Here is a 25,282-nt window from a genome sequence, read left to right as displayed (position 1 = left end):
CACAACATTTCAGATGGAAATATTGTACACCACTGTTTATTTTAGTTACTAGTTACTTTGTAAATAAAGATTTTCCATGTGTTATGTTCTATTGTTAAAATACAATTAGAGGATATGATAGATTTTTATATATTTATTCTAAAACACCCCAACAGTGTATAAAATCATTCAACTTGAAATGCTACATATATACAATATGATTTAACACACAATATTTATAGTGCAGTATTGTTAATGCATTATAAATAAATATAAATAAGTACTACCGTGGGAGCTCAACACACAAATGCACTTGTGGTAGACTTCAAATTCATATTAGCTGTTAGAGGGCGTTGCTAAGGCTGATTAGTAGGCTAGCAAGCTCCTAATTCTTGCATTAGCTCATTTCAAGATATCTGCTAATACAGACCTCCAATCTGATTCCAATGCTCTCTTTACCCAAAATTTTAAATAACTTAAATTTTTATGTAAGGTAAGAACATGCTAGCGAACAACTGAATCGGTAGCCAATCATAACTTAATGAATAGAACTTTTAGTCAAAACATCATTATAACATTAACAAAGAAACTGAATTCAGTGTTGATTAGACCTGTCTGGCCAATACCCGCTATGTTTAACAAGGTCAGTGTCCAATGGATCCCATCTGTGAGTCCCTACTTTACACAAAACTTTTTGTACAAAATAAAATTTTCCATTGAAACTTTGATCATACCATTTTGTCTTGCGTGTTTGTCTTTTGCAATACTGAATGAAAAGTCCTTTTAAGCAAAATGAGAGCTGGTAGTCTGTAAGTGAACAGTGTGAAATTGGATCCAGGCAACAGTTAAGTGAAGCAACAGCAGGCAACAAAAGAGCTGCTGATTTCACAGAGTGAGGAGGTTTGTATAACTAGACTCTGAATCCATTCAGAGTTACATGTTTTCCAAAGGTGAGGATGATGCATCTAAATTACAGCACATCAACACATCCCCAACCCTATCACATCAGCAACATCAAACTTTGCATGCTTAAAGACAATATGATATGATTCAACCATCAAGGCTCTTGGGGGGCAGGAAGGACAAAGAAGAAACGATTGTTAAGCCAAACTGAGAATAGACTATAACTGCAGATGATGAAGATATTGCTTTTTGATTGCTAACAGTCCCTTCACGTTAATAAAACACGATAAACTGGTGATCTTTCTACACAGCTTGACAGCCCCGCAGCAAGGCTCTCTAATGTAAAGTCAAGAAAAAAGGTGGGTTATAGAGCACAGCGGCAGTTGGACGCCTGTCAGAAAATATCAATCATAGCTTATGTAAAATATATAAAAGCCTGATCGAGTTTAAGGCTGGAAAGCCGGGCTATACCAAGTCAGAGACCTAAGAGGAGAGGAGCCGAAATACTGGGAGAATTGGATGAGTGAGTAAAGACAGAAATTTAAGGCAAAATGTGAAGGGACAGCAAGAAACAGACAGAGGAAAAGGAGAACTCTGACAGTCTGATTTCTACTGAGGGAGAAACATGTCAGATATCCCACTGGGCGTGAAATTGAGCTGTAATAGCCTTTTCAGTTCATATTCAAATACAGTCATGCATACTGATAACTACAGCACTACAGCTTGTCTGACTTCTGCACGTTCCAATCAAATCTACCACAAATTAAGAGAAAGAGACAAGTGGAGAGAGACGGAAATGAAGAAGGGGAGAGATGGTCCATGAGAAAAATCAAAGACAAACTCTCAAATAATTTCAAGTTACCTACACAGGAATCCTTTGCTACTCGTCTGCTGTAACTGTATACAGTGCTTTGATCTGGGGCTTTGCTTTTCATTTACATATCTCTGTGTAATGCACTGAAGGATGATTTCTGAGCCTCGTGTATTCATGCAACATAATCTTCATGACCAAAATACACAAGCACAAACATTAAGCGGGCTGTCACTGCGGCAGCTCGAGCATGGCACAATAGCATCAGTTCACTGTCCCAAAATAAAAAGTGGCTGACTAGCAGCTTTATTGATTTGTAGGTCTCCCCAACACCCACTGTCCTCTTGCCCCCTATCTCGCCATCTTTTCAATTTTGACACCCAATGGAGCACATCTATCTCGCCCTGTGAAAGCCAGGTGGAGATATGCGGAAAGGGGCTCCTGCTGTGAGCACATGTGAGCGTCACTAGGGCCGTCAGGTGGAGGGGGAGAGACAAACTTTAAAGTGACCTCTTTCTGGGAGCCACACTTTCAAAAGGTTATTTCTGGCTGGTGTACGAGGCTGGCGACAGGACTGTGGACTGCTGAGTTTAACATGCAAAATTTAGCATTTGACATTCTCAGTGGTGGCAATCATAACACTGAGCTGCACATTTAAAAGTCACCATGGCAAATTTTACATAAATGTATCACGTGTTGCAGAGGGATCCAGTGTCAAAATCTTGTTTAATTCTCATTTTAATTCAATATATCATGCTCACATAACGAAAGTTGTACAGTATTTTTTCAATTTATCTCAGTTTCAACACAAACTAAGTATTTATTTCTGCATAGAAGTACTGGATATACTGAATGCAATGTAATTGTGGAGATCAGCAAATTTTTGCCCCAGTGCCCTAGAGGTTCCATCTGGCAATGACAATATGCATGAACTGTTGAGTGTTAAAATAAATGTTTAACAAAAAGGATCTGAAATAAATCAAAAAAAACATTCAGGCATGAGAATACTCTTACCTGAAGCTTGCTTTTCTATACATATCTGAATTAATTTTCATGATACATCCCTAATGGTTTGCACTTCAGGTCGGCATGAGTTTGCGATGTTCAACAACGAGGGAGCTGAATCTCTCACCACCTGGTTTAGCCTTAAACAAGCCTACGCTGACACTTTCTATATCAGGTGTGTTTCATTTTATTCACTGGAGTCCTCAACCAATCTGTCCACTCTAATGAAAACATGAACACAGCGTTCATCTCTCAAAGTGTAATCTGCGAACATCAGTCGTGATGCTGAGTCTTTTCACAGTCTCCCAGTGTTTTCCTGGTAGCAGCCAGTTCAGAGCAGAAAATGGTCTGTATTGCTAATGAGTGACTCACTGTTATGGCACAGAAGAGAACACACTGTACTTAGAAGAAATATGGTGATAGACAGGGTCAGAGTGTCTTTATCAGGCCAGCAGTTGTAGCACAATACAACAGAGCAGAGACTGTGTGTGACTGAACTGTAATATCTGTAAATGAAAACTAAATGAGTAAAAAGGCAGTATTCACTAAAGTATCTAAGTGAGTGCACAGTGCTAGGCTAATTTCAGCCACAATACATCCACCTAACTATTCATAGTTATCATTTAATAAACAGCAACAACATTCAAAAGTACAAGCAGGTTTGGATCACTATGAAATAAAAACTTGCATATCACTCAGGGACACACACACATGGTGTCATACAGAGGAGTCAAGTGTGTTAATCTATGTTTATTCAACAGGGACGGGACAGTACATAGGAAAATTAATGCAGTAGATGTGATATCTACAGGGTGTCTCACTGAAACTAGAACCTGGGGCCTGTTTGTAATGCCCAATAGGAGGCAAGCATGAATGAGTGGAGGTGCAAGTGAGCAACAACTTTCTGGATCACAGAGTACTTCATATCAACAAAAACTGAATAAAAATAATAAAATAGCACTTCTCTTTATCAAAAGTGCCAAAGTTCACCAGACACATTTGCCAAACCAGCCACTTAGCCCTCAGACTTCAACCTTTTAGTCCTTTCTCTTGTTTGAAAAGAAAATCTCTTTATAAAGCACAAATCTCACCTTTGTGTCTCTGTGTTTTTGAATATGTGCGTGTCCTCCACCTCATTCTAGTGCATCGAGCCATAATGGGCTCAGTGCTTGTTTTCTTCCCACACTGGTCAACAGGAGCAGCAAGTCCATTCTCACTTAGATTTATCCTTAACCAAATGTTTTCGAACAGTACATGCTGCTTTTACAAGAGATGATGGTTTCAAGAATGAGGACTAAGTAGTTGGTTTGGCAAATGCATATCTGGATAAGTTTTAGCAGAGCATGGGGAAGCATCCAGGGCAATACCTGTTCACTGCTATCTTTTTTAACTTCTTTTTAACTCTGCAAGTGATCAAAGAGGACCACTTCTGGTCAAAACATTGTTATGTCCATGGAGATTTTTTCTTTCTCTTATGAAGGAGGAGCTCTTTCAGCTTACCCACTCACATTTATCCTGCTGCTTCAGGGATAAAACTGGCAACCTCCCAGTCACAAGTACACTTCCCCAGCTTTCAGAGAAGCGTACTGTATTGAAAACAGGACCGAATAAGAATATTGAGGGTAATATGGCTCTTTAATGATTTCTTCACAGGGAGCTGAGACGCTTATGTTTGTTTTTTAATGTGCAATAACACCCACATACATACACACACACGCCACACTGAAGATATGTGCTGGCCAGCAGCCAAACAGCCCTCCTCTTTAATGTCTGCCAGCATCTGCGTTTATCAGCCCTTGGAAAAAGGGCAAAAAAAAAGCACCTGCAGCATTTACTGTGTAGACTTAAACATTGACTCTATCCATATCAGCATCAGTGTCTGGGGCTAGTGATAACCTTCTAAATTAGATTAAGTATTTCACCAGTGTATTAGGATCTATAAGGACGACAGCAGAAGCTAGAAACAGACGTAGATCCTGCACAACATTTTCAGCAGGATGAATGAATAAATCCTAAATGCTTCTCAGGTTGCAGTAGAGTGCTACAAAGTAGGACAAAAATCTCACTCACTTAATTAAACCTCTATGTGAGTGTGCACTTAATGAGACAGGTCATCAAAAACTATTGAGATGCAGACAGTGGCAGATCCCGTTCGTGCTTTTTAACTCTCGACCTGGCTGACCTGATGTCTGCAGCATCAGACAATTAGCCTGACCACAGGTTAGACTGAACAGAAATGGCTACAACACCAGCATAGATATTCACACAGAAAACTTAATGACCACAAATGTAAACTGTTTGCTAATTCTTCTTACTGACTGAAGAGGAGTAATTACAATAGTTTGCATTCTTTGAAGTAAAATCAGTGGGCAGGCTAAGCCGTCTCCTTTATTTGCATCAGCAGCCATCAAGTCTTTCTCAAATAAGAAGGTAAATAAGTAGCATAGTTTTAAGGCCAGCTCTGCCTTTTATTTTCCCAGACTTTTTCAGCCTTCAGGGATGGAGAACGGAGGATTTTTCAAAGGCCGTGTGAACATGATTGATACACTCCATCCAGCCATCTTTTCAAAAACTCTTTAGATCTATCATCTGTGTTGAACTTTTGCTATCCATGTGCATCACTGCAGGAATGATCTTAGTATACAACAACAAAAAAAGAAACACTAATGCATCCCCCTCCTTACTACCTTTCTCTCTCCCTTTAGGTCACTTCCTATGACATCATCAATCATCACCTGCTGATAAACAGATGGTGCCCCATTACTGACCTCAGACAGGTGGAGAAATCTGCATTGCAAATATACTGATTAGGGTATTTCAAACACATGTGCACACTAAGAATACAATAATATCCTCCTCAACCACAGCTGCACTTTTACTTTTCCTGCCCTCAAAGATCTGATCAGGATTTTGGGGTTGTAAGCAGCTTCCCTACAGGATGCGAACTCTCAACAGGGGGCTCCTGGCAGACGAACACGCCTGGGGTTGCAAGGCTCTCCTGCATCTAAACCTTCTATGAACACTTTCACCCACAACCAGGTCAAAATAACCTTGGTAAAAAGTCTCATATTTAATGACAGTATGTAGACACAGCTGCGCTATCATGTTGAAATGGCACAAAGTCGAACTGATCTAGCTGAACAGTAACCAGCATGCCTCTCCTCACGCAAAAGCAAACAACACAAAGAGGAAGTATAAATAATTCCTCTAAGTCCTGCCATCAGAGGACAGCTTCTTCAGAGGTGTGTTGTGTTGCCAATGAACAAAAGACTACAGTAAACACAAACTCCTCAGACAGTTTCATTTCTTCCCAACTCAGCTTGTTTGTAGCATTAGATGCTTTGATGTTCTGTACACCAGAGGGATACACAACACTATTCACTCCTCTACACTACAGCTACCTGAGGCAAGTAACCTTGGATTTACACACCCTCTTCCTCTCCCACCTCCATGCACTGATGATGGATGAAGGATGGAGCAATGAATCTGTCCTCCATCTACCTATTCCAATTGCCATTTTAAGGTCCAGCCTCATTTGGCTCCCAGATAAACACGGTCCAGAGCAGCAGAAGCAATTTGCATTTAAAGGCTGTTCGTCTTACAAGTCTCATGCCTGCAATTCACTGAAAGGTACATTTGCATTCTGAATGCCTGAAAATTTTCACACCCAAAACCTCAAAATTTCAGTCAGAGGGGGTATGCAGGGAGCTAAAATATTTTGGAAATAACTGCTAAATTGCTTGTAAGTACAAAAAATGACAAGTTAAATTCAAGATCACAGCGTTAGTGGAGGAAACAGGTCACATTTAGGACCAAATCTCTTTTGAGACATCTCTCTACAGACATTAAAAACCCATCATACAGGTTTGGAGGCAGGTTGCAATCTAGTTTTACCCAAAATGACAGGCAAGATTAAATAAATCTGAGTGTTGTTACACATGAAAAGGCACATAAAGATTCAGATCTACCTGTTTTGCTAGAGTGGAGGGACAGAGAGCTGGTCTCAGCTCTACTGCCCCCTGCTGACATGGTCCTGCACATACCCTAAACTGAACCTCAAAACAACTAAAAAACTTTTCTTGGGGCTAACTTCTTTATTTTACGGGTCTGTTATTTCGTAATAATTTCCTGTCTATTTATTGAAAGCTTGTTGTACTGGTTATTTTCTTGGTGTCAAAAACTGAACAATTAATGTGTTTGAACAGTTGCAACAGACTGTATTAGGCTGTACCTAATAGAGAGGGCACTGAGTGTGTATTCTTCACACACTGATTCATGTGCTTACCTGTAAACAAACTGCAAATTTTTAATATTCAACTGACCTGCTGTGCACTGACTGACTGGAATTAATGAACTGGAAGTGTAGCATTTGTACCCTGTCTCTATTTTATCTATAATTACTGCCAACTTTAATTAGTTTGTTTGAAAACTAACTAGGAAATTATTAGGGAATTTTACCAAAATAAGGGCAGCATGTACAGGACAAAGTAAAATAGTGCAATGCAATTACTAATGCAATGTTGTTGAGGTAATTCAACATATTTGCAGTATTGGAAGTTTCTGATGAGTCATGCAGACTTCACCACAACATATATGAGATGTGACAGTCCATTCCTCACAGTGACCTCCAATGAATCCCTCCCTTTATTCTCCACTGGTGCAATCTCAAACATCCCACACCACACCCCCACTGATGTCTCATCCGTCTCAGCGGAGGCTCAACGCAGCCTCTCACATCCTTCCACCTTGTTATCAGGTTTGACACCTCCGTCCTGACGCTTGATCGACGGGAGACAAGGTGTTGGTTTCACATGCTAACTAACCCACTGCTCATCAACACGTTTACCTCATTTCGTCTCCATATGGACGAGGCTCCTCCAGTATCGCACAGGATTGTTCCGTGCCACATGACACAACCACGAGGGGCTCACAATGAGGCCACAGCAGTGGCTTCAGATCATTTTTTATGACTTTATGACACTAAGACAGCATGATGATGGTAAAATGGATGAGAGACATCATGACGTGAAATGAAACAAAGCTGGATTTGAAACCACAATGCTGTGTTTACATGGTGAGCATTTTGATTGACTCCTACTCCCCCCCCCCCCCAGGAGGGTTGTTTCAACTGTTACAGCAACAATGTCACACTCCAAAAATGTTGTACTCCATGACCACTGCTGTTCACATTAAGCAGAGGAGACTGCAGAGCCAAGGCTTACATGCAGTGCTGAATGAGCTAGCTCCCCAGGACATCAAGGTTGTCTCTGTGAAAGAAAGCTGCACAGCATATCAAACCGTAACTATTAGGCCTCACATTCTCCGAAATGATCCACTTCACCTCAGGTTAGGAGGAGAGAGACAGAGCGAAAGATGGAGGAAGGTGTGGAGAGGAGCAGACTGCATTTTACAGCCGGTCTTTTGAAGTGATAAGCATGAAGTTAAAATCCCATTGCTCCCAGCCGGCCCACACTCCAACCACTGCATCTCCCACTGCTGCCATCTGAAACATATTCTGCCATTTCCCCATCCTCCTCTACATCTTCTCTCTTTCATCTTTATCTACATTTTCCACCAACGCTCCATTTAAACTATTTCAAACCTCCTTACAATCACTGCTCCAATCTCTCTCCATCCTGTCAATATTTGCCTGGTCAGCTCTACGTCTGTGTACGACAGAGGCAAATATCATTGGTAAGGAGCTCCGTTTCCACATGAAATGGGACCGAAATCAACTCTCCAAGAGGGAGCAGATGGTGATACTTTCCTGATGACATCTTTTGGCTATTACAGCAATTCTCCACTGCTTGTTCCACCCCTCCCTTCTTCATCACACTCGAGGCCTTACAACAAGCAACAGCAACCTTTCCCTAAAAGTTTAAAGCTTCATGAGCTGCTTGCTCCTTTATCTTAGGCCTTAGTCAATAGTGAAGTCACTGGCAACTGCCCACACACAGACACACACACAGAGGAATGACTTGTTATGCTTAAACTCTGAGCAGGGGCTGCCTTGTTCCAAGCCTGAAGACAAAAAATACATTATTCACAATTTCACAATCATTAAGTGGTGACTACATATTCATTCCTCTAAGATAAGCATGCTTTTTCCACACATATCAGAGACACAAAAATGTATTTAGGAGCTGTGAAAGATCTCAGGGAGAAAAGAATTTAACCAGCTAATAACAAACATATCGCATGTACTCTGGAAAAGCACAGGAAAAACATTTTTATGGAAACAGCATCTTTTATATTCTCCTAAATTGCACAAAGTGCCTCTCTGCAGCTAGCGTTTCAGTTGTTTGTTCAGTGGAGTGACCCAGCTCCCTAGGAGATCAGCAGCGCTCTATATGTTTTGTATTCAGTCAGAGTACCTCCAGTGGTCAATAGGAGCATCAGATCCTCTTCCACCTGCTGCTAATACACCATTGTCCTCGCTCAGTTCTGTGTCATCACATCTTTGTTCATCATAGCATAGTAGTTTCAGCTTTCAGTCATGTGGCTGGATTTGTTTCGATGCATGTGTGCAAGTTGGATGACATACACACTCACACACATATTTACACGCTGTGATCACACTCAACAGGTGTGCTGCCTATTCAATTGAAAAACCTTTTTCCCTTGCCTGGATCTGCACACTTCCTGGTGTCAGTGTGTGCAGCCTGAAACACATGAGACGTGTGTCAGCAACACTGGATGACTATCATCTCTGTGAAATCCCACAAATATACAATTCAAAATGTGTAGATACAAAGAAAAATACAGAGAAGTCTCAAGTGTGCACTCGACAGGCAGTCATCACGGTTGACTGCGTATGTGCTTTGAGGATGTTGTTCAGTGTGTGCTACTTTAACAGATTCATGATGCAATGGCGACCTCAGAGTGAAGAGACCAATATATTCTCTCAAATAAACATAAACATTCAAACACTTTTTTTCAACTGTATTTCCAAGAAAATGAGCAACTGCTGCCCAAGCCTCAACTTGTTTGGTAGACAACACTGAAACAAGCAATGGCCGTATGCAAGTGTGTACAAAGCATTCCTGAACATTAGTGCTTAATATAAGCAGTGTGTGCGCTTCTCTGTGTGTGCCAAAAATGCAATTTTAGTCAATTTGAGTTTGTTAACCTTAAACTGGATAATAGTAGTTAAGGGAGGGAGTCTGTTCCTTTAAAACCTATAAATGGAGATCTTGTGGAGCGAAGTGAAAAGATAAAAACAACACTGTTTTAGGTAGTACTTCAACAAAGTCCTTGGGAGGTGGTTTCCATGGTGATAATTCATTCCCTCTGCTTGATTGTCCCCCATGCTCGCCTTATCTCAGTGGCCTGTGATTTTCACGTTTCACATATAGCACCATCATAATCTATTTGCAAGCCTGAGGGAGGCCACAATCCTGAAAGAGATAGGAGAAGAGGGAAAAAAAATGTGTGTTCGTACATACAAGCATTCAAAAGACACAGCCTGATTGCTGTCACCCCTGGCAGCATGACCTGAGGCAATGGATAATGGAGCAGCCAGCAGCCTCCTTGGCCTTGTGTGTCAGACGGGTTCAAATAAACACATCAATCAAAACGACGGAGGACTGACTGCGAGTATCCACGCCTCCCGCTCTTAACAAATCAGACTTCACCTCGATTTCACAGAGAAGACATTTTTCTGATTCAGGTTGCTCTCGCAAAAGGCTTGAGATGTGCAACACGGGACACTAGATGTACAGGAGATTAGATGGCGGATGGTATTGGTCCTGGGAGAGCCCACCACCTGAATACTCATTGAAGTAACGAAGTGAGAAACCACAGTGCTCCTGGCACATACAATGTCTGACAGCTCTGACAGAAGCAAAGCAGAAGCATGTCTGTGGTGAACAGCAGACAATAATTCTGCACATTCTGCCTCTGCTGCTTCATTCCTGCCAATAGTACTCTTATTCAGTCTTTGCTCCGTTTCTACGGCAACAACATGCTCCTCTCTTGCTCTCGCTGCCTTCATGATGTTTACAACAAACCGTAATTGTGCTCTCTTTCACCTTATCTTTTTATTCTTGCACCTGGCCCCTCTCTCTGTATGCTTGCGCTCTACCTGCACTCAGTTTCTCCTGTTGGTAGATGGAGGTGAATGTCAATGCCAGGCCGCAGTCCTCTGCTCTCTGCAGTGCTCAGTGAAAGCCCAGTCAGGAGACCAGGTACTAGTGCATTCATGCAGTTGTACCATCCACAGGCTAAGGAGGGATAACATGAGCACTGTGAACACAATTTCATGGGTTCAAGAGTGGCTTATGACCCATGCATGTCATCCTGACTCTCCCTGCCTATTATCTGTATCTGGTGCTCTTGTCTCAAACTGATCCACAGTTTGGAAAGGTGAAGAAGCAACATTTGTCTTAAATCTATATTGTTAAAAAAAAGGAAAATTTTAAAAATTACCTACACCTAAAGATAAGGAAATGACATGGAGATATAGAGGATTTTTTCTCTCTAAACATGCCTTACAGGATGAACCTTTCTTGACGCACTGCCTGTATGTCTGCTGAAGATGGACTGCAAGCTCTGGGTTTCAAGCTGCAGACATTCCCAAGTAACAAACATCTGGTATTTTACTCTGCCTATGGGAGCTCTTTGTGAATGCTGTCTGTCTTTTCAACATAACAAGAACAGATTCTCCCCCACTAGTCAAGCATAATAGAGAAAAGGTAGGAGATTTGCTCACTAGTTAAATTCTCTTGGTGTGCAGCGAGCTCTCACCTTTGATTTAAAAACAAAGCTGATGGATTTTTACTGATCGGTCTGTCGTTTGATTCAAAGAAGCATTTTTGAAAGGAATATGATGTGGGATAAAAGCTAATTTGGCTCTTTAGAAGCTCTCCTATGACAATGTTACACAACTGCTCTCACATGGTTATGAAATTTAGTTGCTAACTGACAAAGATGATAATCAGCGCAGCACAGGTGGGCAACAAATATCCCAAAGGACCATAATTTGGAGGGAAAAGACATTTTTTATAATTGATTACAGATGTAAATTATGTATTGTTTACATATATGGTACATGCACGCAGTTATAAGAGATGGCTCTAGTTCTGATCCAGATCATTTTGTATTACCAGCCATCACCATGCTCTCATTTGACATCTGTAATTTCCCTCATCACATGGCTACACTGTGCACACTTAAAAAGAAGTGCAAGCAATTCATCTTATTGAAGATGTGCTTCAAAACTAATGAAAAAATGTTGTGCAGCTTTTAGAGTTTTTCATTTTCTGACACAGCATAAACCATCAAAATATCACTAATTTAAAAACTCTGAATAAAAGCATGGAATATCCTAAAAAAATAATATAAAAAAATATTGTTTTCCTTTGTGCCATGACAGGAAGTGGCTTAGTGACTGGAGAAAACCTGATAAAGTAGCTCTTAAACACCACCACTCTAAACACTAGTTGTTCAGATATTACAAATTGCTGTTGGACTTCTTTCATTTTCCATTTTAAAAGAGGTCCACACTGCACAGGTTTATATTGCACCTCAACTTTTCAAATCTGAGGATTGGAATTATATCAAGCTAAATTCAACTGATATCTCTAAATTAAAATATGTGGAGGTCAAGTCCTATTCCAGCCTCTCAGACTGTCTCTGGACATGCTAATTATAGCCTCCATTCGTTGGCTATTCTGTCTACACTATAAACAGCTGGAGTAAATTGGTCCTGTTTGGTTCAATCCTGAGAAAAAGTCCTCAAAGCCTAAATCAAAGGTAATGACTGTTTACTCCACTGTGCCATTTATAGGCACTCAGAGTGGTGCAAGGTCACAGTCAGTTGTTACAGGGTCATTCTGGTCATACACAAAAACAAAGACAGAGCAACTGAGACAGAAGCAGTCACTGTAATGGAGGAAACAAGAGTGAATGGTTAAAGAACGGCAAACATCTGTAATCATCCCTAAATCAACTCTACTTCAAATCTGAACGTACTGAACATACTTGCCATAGTTGTGCAGTCAAACAATTTTCCTGTGCAATCAGGGATTATATAACAAATATTGTGGTCATGAACCTTTCCAGTCTGATCACTTGCTGCTAGCATGGAACAAAATAATACACTAGCACCAGTTGATTGAGGTGCTGATCCTACTATGTGTGTACTATAGGTTGCAGCAGCTGAATTACAGTATAAGCAGTCACAGTATTTTATACAGACAACTGAAAAAGTCTGCAATCTGCAGCTGTTGGGCATCTGCCTCCTCAGACAGCCAGACAGCAACAAGGAGGAGTTCACAGTGTGGTCACAATGCTGAATCCATAGGCAGAGAGATTAACTACACTAATCTGCCACTGGATAACACCATGAGAGGATGATGGAGGAAGATGAAAAAAAGGAGGTGGGAGGAGAGAGAGGAGAAGGTTGCAGGAAGACAGATCAAGACACTGAGAGAATTGGGGATTGGACAAAAATAAGCCTCATGGTAAGAGACTCTGGTGTGCGTTTGTGCCTACAGGATGAATTAAACTTCCCCTCCAAATGACCGACAACTGGGAATCTCATTATCATATCTTACTGGGATAAAACATCTGACTTCCCACTATCTTTCACTCAATGCAAAAGAGACTTATTATGTGTCTGTGTGCTCGGCACATACTGGCCACCACAATGAAGTATGACAGAGCTGTGAGTCCTACCAGACTTTCATTATACAACAGGGGTGTGTGGCTCTATATGAAAAGCATACATCAGGCAGCCATTGTGCGTCAGGCTCCGCAGAACCAGACCTCAGGCTGCAGCGAGGGAAACATCTGCAGTGACTCCTCAGGAAGATGAATTTGGGCGCTGAGGGAAAGCTCAGAGAGCCTCCACCATTGATCTGGCTGGAAGTGGCTGAATGTTCGGGGCCATGTTAGTCACAGGAGTCAAGTCAGCATGTCACGGGCAATTAAACGGCATCCTCAGACACCATGCGGAGACACCTTCCAGTGAACAGAACAAGGACAGAAAGCTCTGGATGGAGAAAAGAGCGGAGACTGGGGCAGCAGCGTCTCAAAGAGGAGAGCGCAGCGGCAGATTAAGCCTTTCATGTGGTGACTTCATGTCTCTCTCCTGGGAATAACTTCATCTCTGACTGTTTCTGATTATCAGCAGGCTCTTCACTTGTGTCTTTGTGCACTTTAACCACAGTCACTCCTATAACAGACATTTTCAGAATCTGAGCAATGTACCTTGGTAACTGTGCAAAAATTAAGTTGGTTCCCTTAAATGTATTCTGGCAAAACTGGTGGCTTTCACAGCTGAGAGCTTTTTTGAGTTCAGGTGCACTTTCTGTCCCTGCAGTGTGTGACAGGCTGAACAAATTTCCACAGGTCATTAAGGTTAATAGCTATACATCTGTCGAGTTAGGTTATACATCAGCCCACAGAATATGGAAATCATGAGAATATCATTTGAAAATGTCCTTTCCCTAAGAGAATATCAATAAGCAGCTTAACATATAGATATACAACATAGTATTTACTTGCTGAGTGTTACCAGTAAAGTTTTAATTTTGAGTTGTGAAAGTGTGTCAACTATATATGTGTATGTGGGTGGAGGCAGTAGAAGGTGACGGGGCAGGGGTTAATTAGAAGATATTGTCTCCTCTGAATATCTCTCTGATAATAACTGCTCTTCTGAAACCAAGAGCAGATACACACACATAAAAGAACGCGCCCCCTCACAAAGTAAACTCTCTCTCCACTCTGTATCATACATTATGCCATGTCTGTTATCATACAGAGCAGCTAAGGGCACTGTAATTATTTCCTGCCATTCCTCTCAAAGTCTATTTTCTGCTGCTACGGGTCACCTGTAATCGCATATAAAACTTAATATAGCGCAGAGTGTCACAGATATCAAGAGGAAGTAAAATAAACCATGAAGCCATCACAAGGGCTAATGAAATGAAATCTTTAACAAAGTGAAGCAAAGTCCTTCCTCACAGCAGTCAAGGCCCTCAAAGGCCCGGCCATCATGTCAGCTCTTCCACATTTAATTATGTTTTTTAGCACTTCAACCTCAAGTGGCTCAGCGCAGCCGGGGGTCCTCCGGGAGACTTGGGCTAACAACACCAGCTGCTGGCATGCCTGCGTATGCGGTGTGTGTGTACCTGCAACTTGCGCACACAATCCAAGTGTGCGTGTTTGCAGAAGGAGAGACTTAGGTAGTGAGACGGAGAGAGACAAGAGGCAGAAAAATAACAGCAGCGGCTTCACAGAATGCAGTAAACACACTGTGGGCTGTGAGTCATGCAAGTTGGTGCTGAAAGTATGAGTCAATTAATTCAATAGTCAGGCGCTTAAGTCATTTATCAAGCAAAAATGCCAAACATTCAGTGGTTTCAGCTTCTCAAAAAACTGCTTTTCTCTGTTATCCATTATTTTAAATTAAGAATCTTTGCGGTATGGATTCTTGGTTAAACAAAACAAGCAATGTGCAGATGTAACTTTGGTCTTTGGGAACTTGTGATGGGTATTTTCACTATAAAATTAAATGGACTAAAATATGCATCAAAAGATAACACATCACTTAAATACAAAATCTAGTCAGTCAAGCAAGTTATAGCCCTACCGCCTACTACCAGTACACAGAAATACATAAAACATTTACTCTTTAACTTTCTTCAGTTCTCAATCAGTAATGGTTTTGTGCTTTCTGTATCAGAGATCAGATGATTAAGATCGGATGTTTACCAAGTTTGTGACATCTCTCCGAGTTCTATGAGTGGCATATGTAAAGTAGGTTAGTTTGCTGACACACAACATTCACACCTTTGTGAAGACTGCTGCCAGAATAGTTAGAATCCCATTCCGCCTATGTGTTATCTTCTCTCTCCAGCCTCTGCTTTATACACAGGCCGCAGCACCTGTGTGGCCTCAGAACATCTACACCAGGATGAATGCAGGGGTGCGTACTTGTGTTTGTGTGCTTATATGTAATGTATGTGAGAGAAAATGTGTGTACATGTCTAGCTTTTCTGTGACCTGAATGTAAACTGGATTAACACGTGTGCAGTATAGGCATACATACTATGTGTGTCTGTCAGAGGGCGATAATTTGTGCTTTTATGTGCACCACTGTACATCACAGAGAAAACACAAATATAGCTGATGACAGAATTTTTTATACTTGCACCTTTAAAGTATGCAAGATAAACCGATCACATCCTCTTCTTACTTCTTCTTCTAGATGTGACCACCTTGAGTTGACTGCTTAAATACTCGAGTCACACAACATGTCAACACTCCTTTTCCTGATAATTCAGCATTTCATGCCTAGTTTACCCAGCCCCAAGGCTTTTTGGGTAATTATCATGGTATTTCCATTTCCAAGCCCCTGGGCACCGCAATCTGGAGGGGACTGATTTGGACAGTTTAGATGCAGCAAATGTTTGGAAAATGTTTCCCTGCCTCAAGGCTGAGAAACATATTTTCAAATATTTCTTAAACACATTTGTAGAATTTAATCAAACAGTTTTTGGACAATATTTTAAACTTTTGCTGAATGCGAACAGGCCGCTATCTGCCGTTTCAGCCAAATGTTTCACCAAAAGTGTGAGAATACTGTTTCCAGTGGTGGGCAAATAGTCTGAAATTCAAGGAACAAAAACAAGTTATGTCACTATACTAGAATTGCTTCATTAAATCAGCAAAGACAGACACCTTAAACAGTTGCTGTCCAGCCTGGAGGCTGTGTTGAAAGTTTTTGCTGTGGCGGTCAGTGTTTGATCTTAGTCTCTACAAAGCCCAGTGATGCTCCATCAGAGCCCAGGAGCTCTGCAGCAGCGGCTGTTATCAAACCACCAAACATCAGAGCAGAGACAGGAGGTCTTCTCTGTCCTTGGCTCCGACACACTGAAGGACAAAGCTTCCAGCTCTCTGTGCTTCCATAAAAAATACATGCAGCATCAAAAGGGCAGATATATCGAGTATCACAGTGTTTAGTGTGTGCAGAGTTACACAGACATACTGCTAAATATAATACTAGCACCAGCAAGGCCTAGTTTGTTTGTGTGAATGCATGTGTGACATGAAAATGAAGGCTACAGCTGTGTCCATCAAAGCTATGCTATATTTTGCTAGATGTAATCACATGCTGCTCATGTTAATTAATTACAGTAAAAGGAGCAGTGAGTGCCACTGCAGATGGGGTTAAATAGATATGACAATCAACAAACACAGCTCAATTTGCAATTCCAAGATACATCACATGAGTTATATGAATCTCAAACAGCAAAGTAAGTTTGGTTTTTCTCCTTCTCTACCTGCCACCCTGTGCCTGAGCTTCCTTTATTGTCAACTCATGCATAATCCATTCACCGCATGCCTTATCAAAAACCCCAGACTCAAACAAATCTGACCGTGTTATTTGCCAAGGCTGAGAAATGTCAGGGAATATTTCTTTTGTTTTCTTTTCATTTTCTTTTTTTTTTGCAAGAAATAAAACTCTTGCTCTGCAAGTCTCTTGATGCTCTTTTTAAAAATATTTCTTAAACCCCAATTTATCTACCAAAATATAAATTCTCAAGTGGAGGACCACAGCGCATGGACAAAGAGTCCACAACTACATATCCAAAGAGGATTTCGAAGGAGACAAATGAACTTGAGTGGAGCTGGAGGAGAGAGGCCAGAGAGGGGCCAGCAACAGTTAAAGATGTGTTGCTCTCTAAAGGAGCAGCTGACTAACTCTGAATTCTAAGTAGAGGAGAATTCTGATTTTTTTTTCTTGAGGCGCTAAAAGACCAGTTGTGTTGTCTATGAGGGCCAGATGGGCCTGTGCTCTGTGACTAAGCTTTGGGCATGCACACACACACACAAACACACAAACGCACACGCGCACACACACACCACACACACACACACACACACACACACACACACACACACACACACACACACACACCACACACACACACACACACACCTCCAGGACCCCCAAGCTGATCAGCATTCAAAGTAAACACTCGCTGGTCTCCCTCTCCTCTTTTCCTCCTGTTTCTCCTTCCTCCACTCTGCTGATGGTTCTACAGGGAGGACGGGAATCACTGCTGTTTATCCACTTATTCCTCAAGGGGAAAAAGGAGGCTTAGCCAGTAGGACACAGACAGAGGGACAGAGTGATGCTGAGCGGAGAGATGCAGGGTGGGATCTTTACAGTTTTAGCGACAGGGAGACCAAATGCGCCACCCCACCCCCCAACATTATAAAGTTTACATTTCATTTTTGTTCCCCAGTAGACAAAGGTAACCTTGCTATGACTGCTCTCAAAGTTTAAACCTTTTAATCCTGTTAAGCATGCACTGTAGCCAACCAAAAGGTATCTAAAACAAACACACTCCTTTGTTTAAACAGCACAATATGAAACCAGTTCACTTTCACTTCTGCAATGACAAGGCATGATTTGGAGTTTCACAGTGGGTACAGATCTGGCCAGCAAATGAATCATCAACAAGGTGTGTGTGTTTTATGTAAAAACACATATGTCAGTGCCAATTTACAGCTTGTGTGTAGTATCACTTGTACAGCACAGGGAGGTTGAAACACGACGCCATATGCAGCATGACGAAGCCTCTTAAGAACACCTGTGCTGCTGCACTTAGCACCCAGGCTCTATTGTGATCTAATGAGGCTGGGGAGAGAGGGCAGGCCACGGACATATTGTCTTAGCACCTCGCTTTGTTCCAGAGCTCAAAAAAGCAACTGCACTCTGAGAGCACTTCACTGTGGTGTTTGTTGGTGTTGAAGTACAGAAACAGAGACACTGAGAGGAATAAAGATTGATAAGCAACATGTGTGACTGAGAGCAGAATTTAGTCACGATCTTGCACCTAACCTTCTGCATTATAGCTGTAAAAAAAAAAAAAAAAAAATCCTAATAATTCACAATAACAATGACATCCAGATGTGAAAGGATTCAGGATTTCTGAGAGTAATCTTTGGATTCTAAGAAAATTTTGAAAAAATCTGTGATTGGCTCTGATGTGGCACTAATCCTCTTCCATATAAGTTGTGACTAGATGGATTGGTTGAGGCCTTTATTTTGACAGATCTCAGTGTTTCCAGATTACAGATGACAAATTCCAGTCAAAATAATAAAAGTGCTCCAAGATGGTGATTTTACTGATTCATTGGGTACATTTGAAGTAGCCAACAATTTACAAAACATCATGTTTAAATCCATCACTGTGAATGTGGTACCTTTAAAAGTTTGCCATTTAACAGCAAAACCAGATGGCCGACGGGCAGTTTTAGGCACAAATGGAAAAGCAGACCAGACTTTGACCAGCCTCATTAGATGCAAAACTTCTGCTCAACCCACAGGCAGCACAAAAATAATTCATTAGCGAGAGAAATATTGTAATGCAGATTTTATGTTCTTGTGTCTGGATTAAAAAATAACTTTGATTGTTCTCTGATGAGTAACTACAGATCACCTGGGGGGACCTTTCTCTACTCGCCACCACACCATACTTAAAACTCAAGTCATTTAGAATTAAAACCCATTTGCTTTTGTGTACATCTAGCTGACATTTCTACTAATAACTCAATGCATTCAGTACGTTCTTGTATTTTCTTCTATGTAACGCAACAGTCAGTTTAAAAAATACAAACTTCACACTATCAGAACTAGTTTAGAAACAATAACAACAAATAAAAAAGGAAGAGACATGATATTTAAGTTTTAAAGACATCTGGCAAAAGTTGCTTCCTGTGGGTGTATGAGTGACAGTAGGTGGAGAAAAACTTAATGTGGAACTGATACAAACCCAGGCACCTGAAACAATGATAAAACAAAAACATTGACAAGACTAAACTGAAATTTCATTTCCTCTGGTAAAACCTGAGGAAATTATTTTCCATAGTGCATACATATAAATGGCTGCCAATGTCTTTTTTTGGAGGAGGGAAAATGGGCCATTAGCAACTTTGTTAAATGTATGAAGACACTTATGAATAGTGTATTTTCATTATTCCTTGTGAGAATTTTAGAAATTTAAATATAAATTTAAATATAAATGAAGAAGTTTTTAACAAGTCCTGCAAATTAAACAATAAAACACATCCTCAGTTCATTCCCTCCAGAACGACTCAGATCAACATTTTATGATCTAACGCAACTATTGACAGGATGACATAATTTGTGAATGAAATCTGTCACAAATCACTGTTGAAAAATAAATTGGTTACAGTCTGGTGAAGGTTTGGTTAGATTAAGCCACAAACATGACTTGAGTAGGGTTAGGGAAAGATCGTGGTTTCGATCAAAATTACAAAATTACTTCTTTGTTAGTGTTGGTGAGCTGTTAAGATTCGGTTATGGGTAAAAGAAACCAACACTGACTGTTGGTAAGAAACAGGAAATAAACAGCAGTTTCTCGTTTTTAAGTTCTAATTATATATAGCCAATAGAGGGTTTGATGAACATATGCTAGTTTGGTCACTGTTGTTCTCATTTTTCATAAAACTTTTTGAAATTACTGCTCTGCCTCTTTCTACTCCACTGGACTTGTGTAAATGTTGGGTCATAAATATCAAATGAACATGAAATGTGTGATATTAGTTTGTAGCGTTAGGATCAGAATTTTCCCCTGCTAACATAGGAAACAAAACTACACTTTAAGGGATAAAGTGCCCCATAATCCTCAGCTGTGTCCCCAGCCTTAAGTAGTGTGGCCTGATTTGGCTTTTTAACTCTTCACATACCTGCTTGTCCTTGTCCTTAGCCTTCCCGCTGCCTGACACCCGCGATGAGGTGACATCACGGGGGATGACAGAGATTTGGTGCAGTGGCATGTTCATCCCAGCAGAACCAACCAGGGACGCTCACACACACACTTCCTGTCCCGCTGCCAGAGCAAAGGGCATGATGGTCTAAATTGTGACAGTTCGCCCGCACCACCCTGCAGAGGACACACAGAGGACATGTGGAGATTAGCTACAAGGGAATAAAATCACATCCAAATTAAATATAAAACTTAAATGTCACTGGAGCTGGACAGCTGAAATGCAAGTTCACAATAAGAAACAAGAAATGAAAGTCAGCTGTACCACTTCAGGTACAGCTGCATTTTGAAAACTGTTTTCACTCCTGATCACTTGACTAACTTCTTCTGCCTCTTGGCTTCTTTAAACTTTTTTCTAGTATAATGGTATTGATATACTTGCCAGCTTTTTTTGCTTAGACTTATTTCAATTTAATAGAGTTTTACTGTAGTGGAGTTTGTGCTGAAAAAAAGAATATCAAGCAAATAGGATAAGGACAGTTTAAAATGTGCTAAACAAAGAAAAAAAAAGAATTAGAAAGAAAACAGAAAGTCTCAATTCAAGGGTTCTCTTGGTTCTTTTCTTTCATAGTTTCTTTCAAAATGGATTAAAACTCCTCAAAGCATGTACTTTTCTTGGTGCTGACCTACAGTACAGTCGAAGAAACTTTGGTCCCAAACCACCAAAGGTACAGTCGTCTCTTGTGATTTTCCACAGGACAGTATAAGTGTGTCCCAGAAAGGCCTGAGTACAGGGTGTAATAAATTATCACATAGGTGATCCCCAAAGTGTGTAATAAATCACTACAGAGGTGATCCCAAGTGTGCAAGAATTCAATATGTTCTTTCAAAGAAATGGAAATTCTGGACCATGATTTCCACAAAAGAGCATGCAGTGGAGTGTGTGTTTCCCTGTCGTTCTTGGATAGATTCAGACAGACAGAGTCATGAAAGCAGCAGCAGTATGGGGCTGTACTGGGAAGTTACACAAGAGGTTTTACAAATGGGTCATTTTAACTTCAGTTAATGCAGCCATCTGTACCGCCACTGACAGCAATTAAGCTTTAACTCCTTCTCACTACAAGGCCGTGTGTATGTGTGCATGTGTTTTTGCACACAGGACTGTCTGCCAAGCAAACCCTCAAGCTCTGCAGTATGAAAATGACAGGATTAAGAAACCAAAAAGCAAGCAGACAGATGGGAGGTCAGTTAAATGCCAGTAATCAGAAACCAGTGTTGACGGCAGGGGGGTGGGTGGTGGTGGTGGTGTGGACTGAGAATGCCACATGGGTTCACTGAGGGGAAGTTCAGAAATGGACCAGCACAGCCAGAGCTGCCACTTCAGTTCACGACTGCACTGTCTCTGATAAGTATTTATCAAGATGGAGAGGCAATTAGTCTCATATGAACCCACAAACACACACAGTAACACACACATATCAGCATCTCATGAAACAGCTGGCAGCCTCAACTCGGTGCCAATAGATGGTGGAGGACTGTGTGTTAATAAGAACACAAGCACACTCTCATCCACAGTTTAAAATTGTTTCAAGTTAATATTAATAGTTTGTCACTGTATGTAATTATTATTCCTATTTAGGGATAAGCATGCTTAAATTTTTGGAACTGCAGTGCCAGTAATTTGGGGCTGTAAGCAGGAAGCAGTTAGATAATGTTAGTTATGGGCTACAACTTGGGCCCTATTCTTACTCTTGTATTTACTGAAATTTTGGCACAGTGGCAACATAAAAATATGCCAAATTATCCATTAGCATTACGTGTTTGTTTGTGTTCATACAAATTTACAGACAGCTATCACTGGAGAACTTTTTATACCAAAAGAAACTTAATAACTGGTGAGTCTGAGGTAAATCTGGAGGTATAAGGAGTGTCTTTTTTCTAGGATTTCTAAGCAGATTTATGGACATGCATTCACAATGGACATCAGAGATAACAATATCATCAGAATGTGTAAGTTGCACTGAATATAAACATATGTGTATCATATCTGTCTGTTATGATGCCAAGGAGGAACACAATATCTGTTGCAATCACAGATTTTAAAATACCAAAACTGCTTCCATGAGCTATACATCACAAGTTACTGCTCCAACCACTGACTGTGTTGATAAGTGGCCAAACCTCAATAACTCAATAACTTTGACACACATCTCCTTCTGCGACCCCCTTCAAATCTCTGATTTGAAATATTAGTCACTGCCTTGTGTTCACCCATGCCACAGATAAATATGTTATCAGCTTTGTACTCCTATCCTATCATACATCAAAATGTGATTTCACACAGCACGACTTGAAAACAACTCCATAATGATGATGCCGTTAGATATCCATTAACATCCAAATTCTCCATACTGAAAGGCAACAAAAATGATAACCGTATCAGTGGAAATCTCCTTTTTATGCATTATGGCTGCACCTAATGATTATCTATTTAATAAAACACAAATTATAATTGTTGAGAAATAATGTGTAGGGAGTGAAGAAACATAACAAACGCAGATGTTTCCAGACAGGCCATGAGGAGTCACTGAACGGTTTGATGAGTGGGTTTCATGAATGGATCAAATGCTGTGGCCTTTACAGTCACCCAGTCTCACCTAGATTGAATATGTATGGGAGACACATTAGCCACATTAGACAAAACACAGCATAAAGGAAAATTCTTTTCATGAATGCTATTCATCCCTCCAGTATAGTTTAAGAGACTTGAAAAGTAGCAGTGAAGCTGTCCTGGAGGCTGGTGGTGTTTTCTCTCTGATTTATCACCCATCAATCCTGATGAGGAAGGTACTTTAAATGAGTCTATACAGTCGCAAGGTTAACTCAATAACACTATGAGGAAACAACAGAAGGAGAGTTCACTCAGGACTGACATTTCTGTCTTGAATTGCTGATTCACACCCAAAGTGTGTGTGTGTTCACTTTGTTTACTAACTCTTACATTTGACAATTCAGCACACAAACTACTGAGCTGTAGAGAGGTCAAGATGGTGGAGGACAGAGCCCTTCTGACTCATCTTCTTTGATGAATGTTCACCCCAAACCGCAACCTCTATTTTGCATTTTTAAAAGCCTGTTATGATGCAACTGTAGCTGCATGTGTTGGCTCTGCTGTCAATACACTGTAAAAGTGGATATCATTAGTAAAACCTAGAATGGTGTGTTTACATCTAGCCACCAATCAACTTTTGTCTGCTTACCTTTCTTCCAAAGCCATCAATCTAGATTATGTTAAAGGTAAAGTAATTGGACCTTTTTGGTAATTGTATCTGTATCATCAGTGATTATGTGACATCATTGTGAGTTAGTGAGCTACAGCTGAAGGATTCAGGTCACATTAATGGACAGAGAGCACTTGAAGTCATATTGTGCTTGTCTGCGTGAGGCTAATGACTTACAGTAAACGAGCATGGGTCAGGAGACAGAGTTACCCACTTGAGGGCATCATCATCACATGGTGGTATCATTCGAGTCCCTGCTGCATTTCATTTAAAAATGTTTGTATTAATTACAAAGCAGGCATTCTCATGTCATTCCCCAAGCTATGATGTGGGGTAAATAAGAGGGATGAAAAAAATAAACCAAGATGGTCTGTGTCATGTATTTGTATACCACATTTGCAAAGCTGTGGTTCACTCAAAATGTTTTTGCGGCAGTCTGATGAAACAATCAACAGCATCCATCACTGTGGCCACAACACAGACTGCCGTTGCACCAGTCAGCTCATTATTGGACATCCAAGGAAGAACAACTGCAGTTGCAGTACAATCCTCCACTCCATTTTTAATTAGCGTCATGCTTCAAGCCTTAGGTCTTTCTTCGACTGGGAGGTTGCACTAATGGGGCAGGAGATGTGCAGGATAGACAGTTGGGATTACACTATCTCCATATATAAAACATTCAGTTTAGTGCTATAGCATTAATATTTTTTAGGATTAATAGAGCTAAACCATAGGAGCTAAACTCAATCTGTCAATCAAGCTGTCAGGAGGTCCCTTGGATGTGAGATGAGGCCATTTCCAGTTGTGTATGTGTGTGTGTGTGTGTGTGTGTGTGTGTGTGTGTCCTCCAGGCCAGCTGCCAGTCAAAGAGTTCACTGCAACAATATTAAAAACTACAAATCCAGCAGCACTCCAACCAATCACAGGACATGTCCAATTTGACACTGACTTGTTGCCATGGCAGCAGCTCCAGGGGTAAGTTTAAGCTGTCAAGGGGATGATAGCTTCAGATAAATGGATGTGCTTCTGACTGGTTATATGAAACTGTCAAACTAGGACTGAGGATGGGTTTTAACTAAACACCTGCAACTCATAAATCCCTAACTAGGTTTATCTAAAGTCTTTCTTAAATTCTTGGTAACTACCAGCTAGTTTCAGGTTTAGCAATGTGCAACTCCGTTCTTAGGAAACATCTATAGCACTATCCTTTTGTGAATGTAGGTATCTGTTTCACTTATATAGAATAGAAAAATATAATGTTTCAGAGTTAGTAGTATTCATACTAGTGGTAAATATTTGATTATGCTACCTTAACTAGAGTTATTTAATCACTTGGTCAACATTTCCATCATTATTACCATCACCATATCATTATAACAGCATTTATCAAGTTTCAGGTCAGATGGGTCGACCACAGTTAGCTACACAACAGTTACACCCGTGCACCTGTAGTATGGGACTAATGCAGTCAGACCAACAGCAAGTCAAAGAGTAAAATAAGTCTCTTTCTGTATGTGAAAAAATCAACATTTTCTGTCCAGAGGGAAGTTTCTTCT

General features: G+C 40.6%; 1 protein-coding gene across 5 annotated transcripts in view; it reads right to left on the bottom strand.

The window, feature by feature from the left end:
- marchf8 (membrane-associated ring finger (C3HC4) 8) overlaps positions 1-25,282 on the bottom strand; it is a 78,812-nt gene that overhangs the window by 37,945 nt on the left and 15,585 nt on the right. For all 5 annotated transcript variants that reach the window (XM_018678224.2, XM_051076558.1, XM_051076559.1 and 2 more), the window contains exon 2: positions 20,426-20,622. In XM_018678224.2, the coding sequence (XP_018533740.1) occupies positions 20,426-20,521 (96 nt within the window). In that variant the 5' untranslated portion in view covers positions 20,522-20,622. The remainder of the gene's footprint in view (positions 1-20,425; positions 20,623-25,282) is intronic.

The sequence above is a fragment of the Lates calcarifer genome, linkage group LG16_LG22 (assembly GCF_001640805.2).
Source record: "Lates calcarifer isolate ASB-BC8 linkage group LG16_LG22, TLL_Latcal_v3, whole genome shotgun sequence".
NCBI classification, from domain to species: domain Eukaryota; kingdom Metazoa; phylum Chordata; class Actinopteri; family Centropomidae; genus Lates; species Lates calcarifer.
Note: the sequence above shows the minus strand (reverse complement) of the source record. Positions and strands in the feature narration are given on the sequence as shown.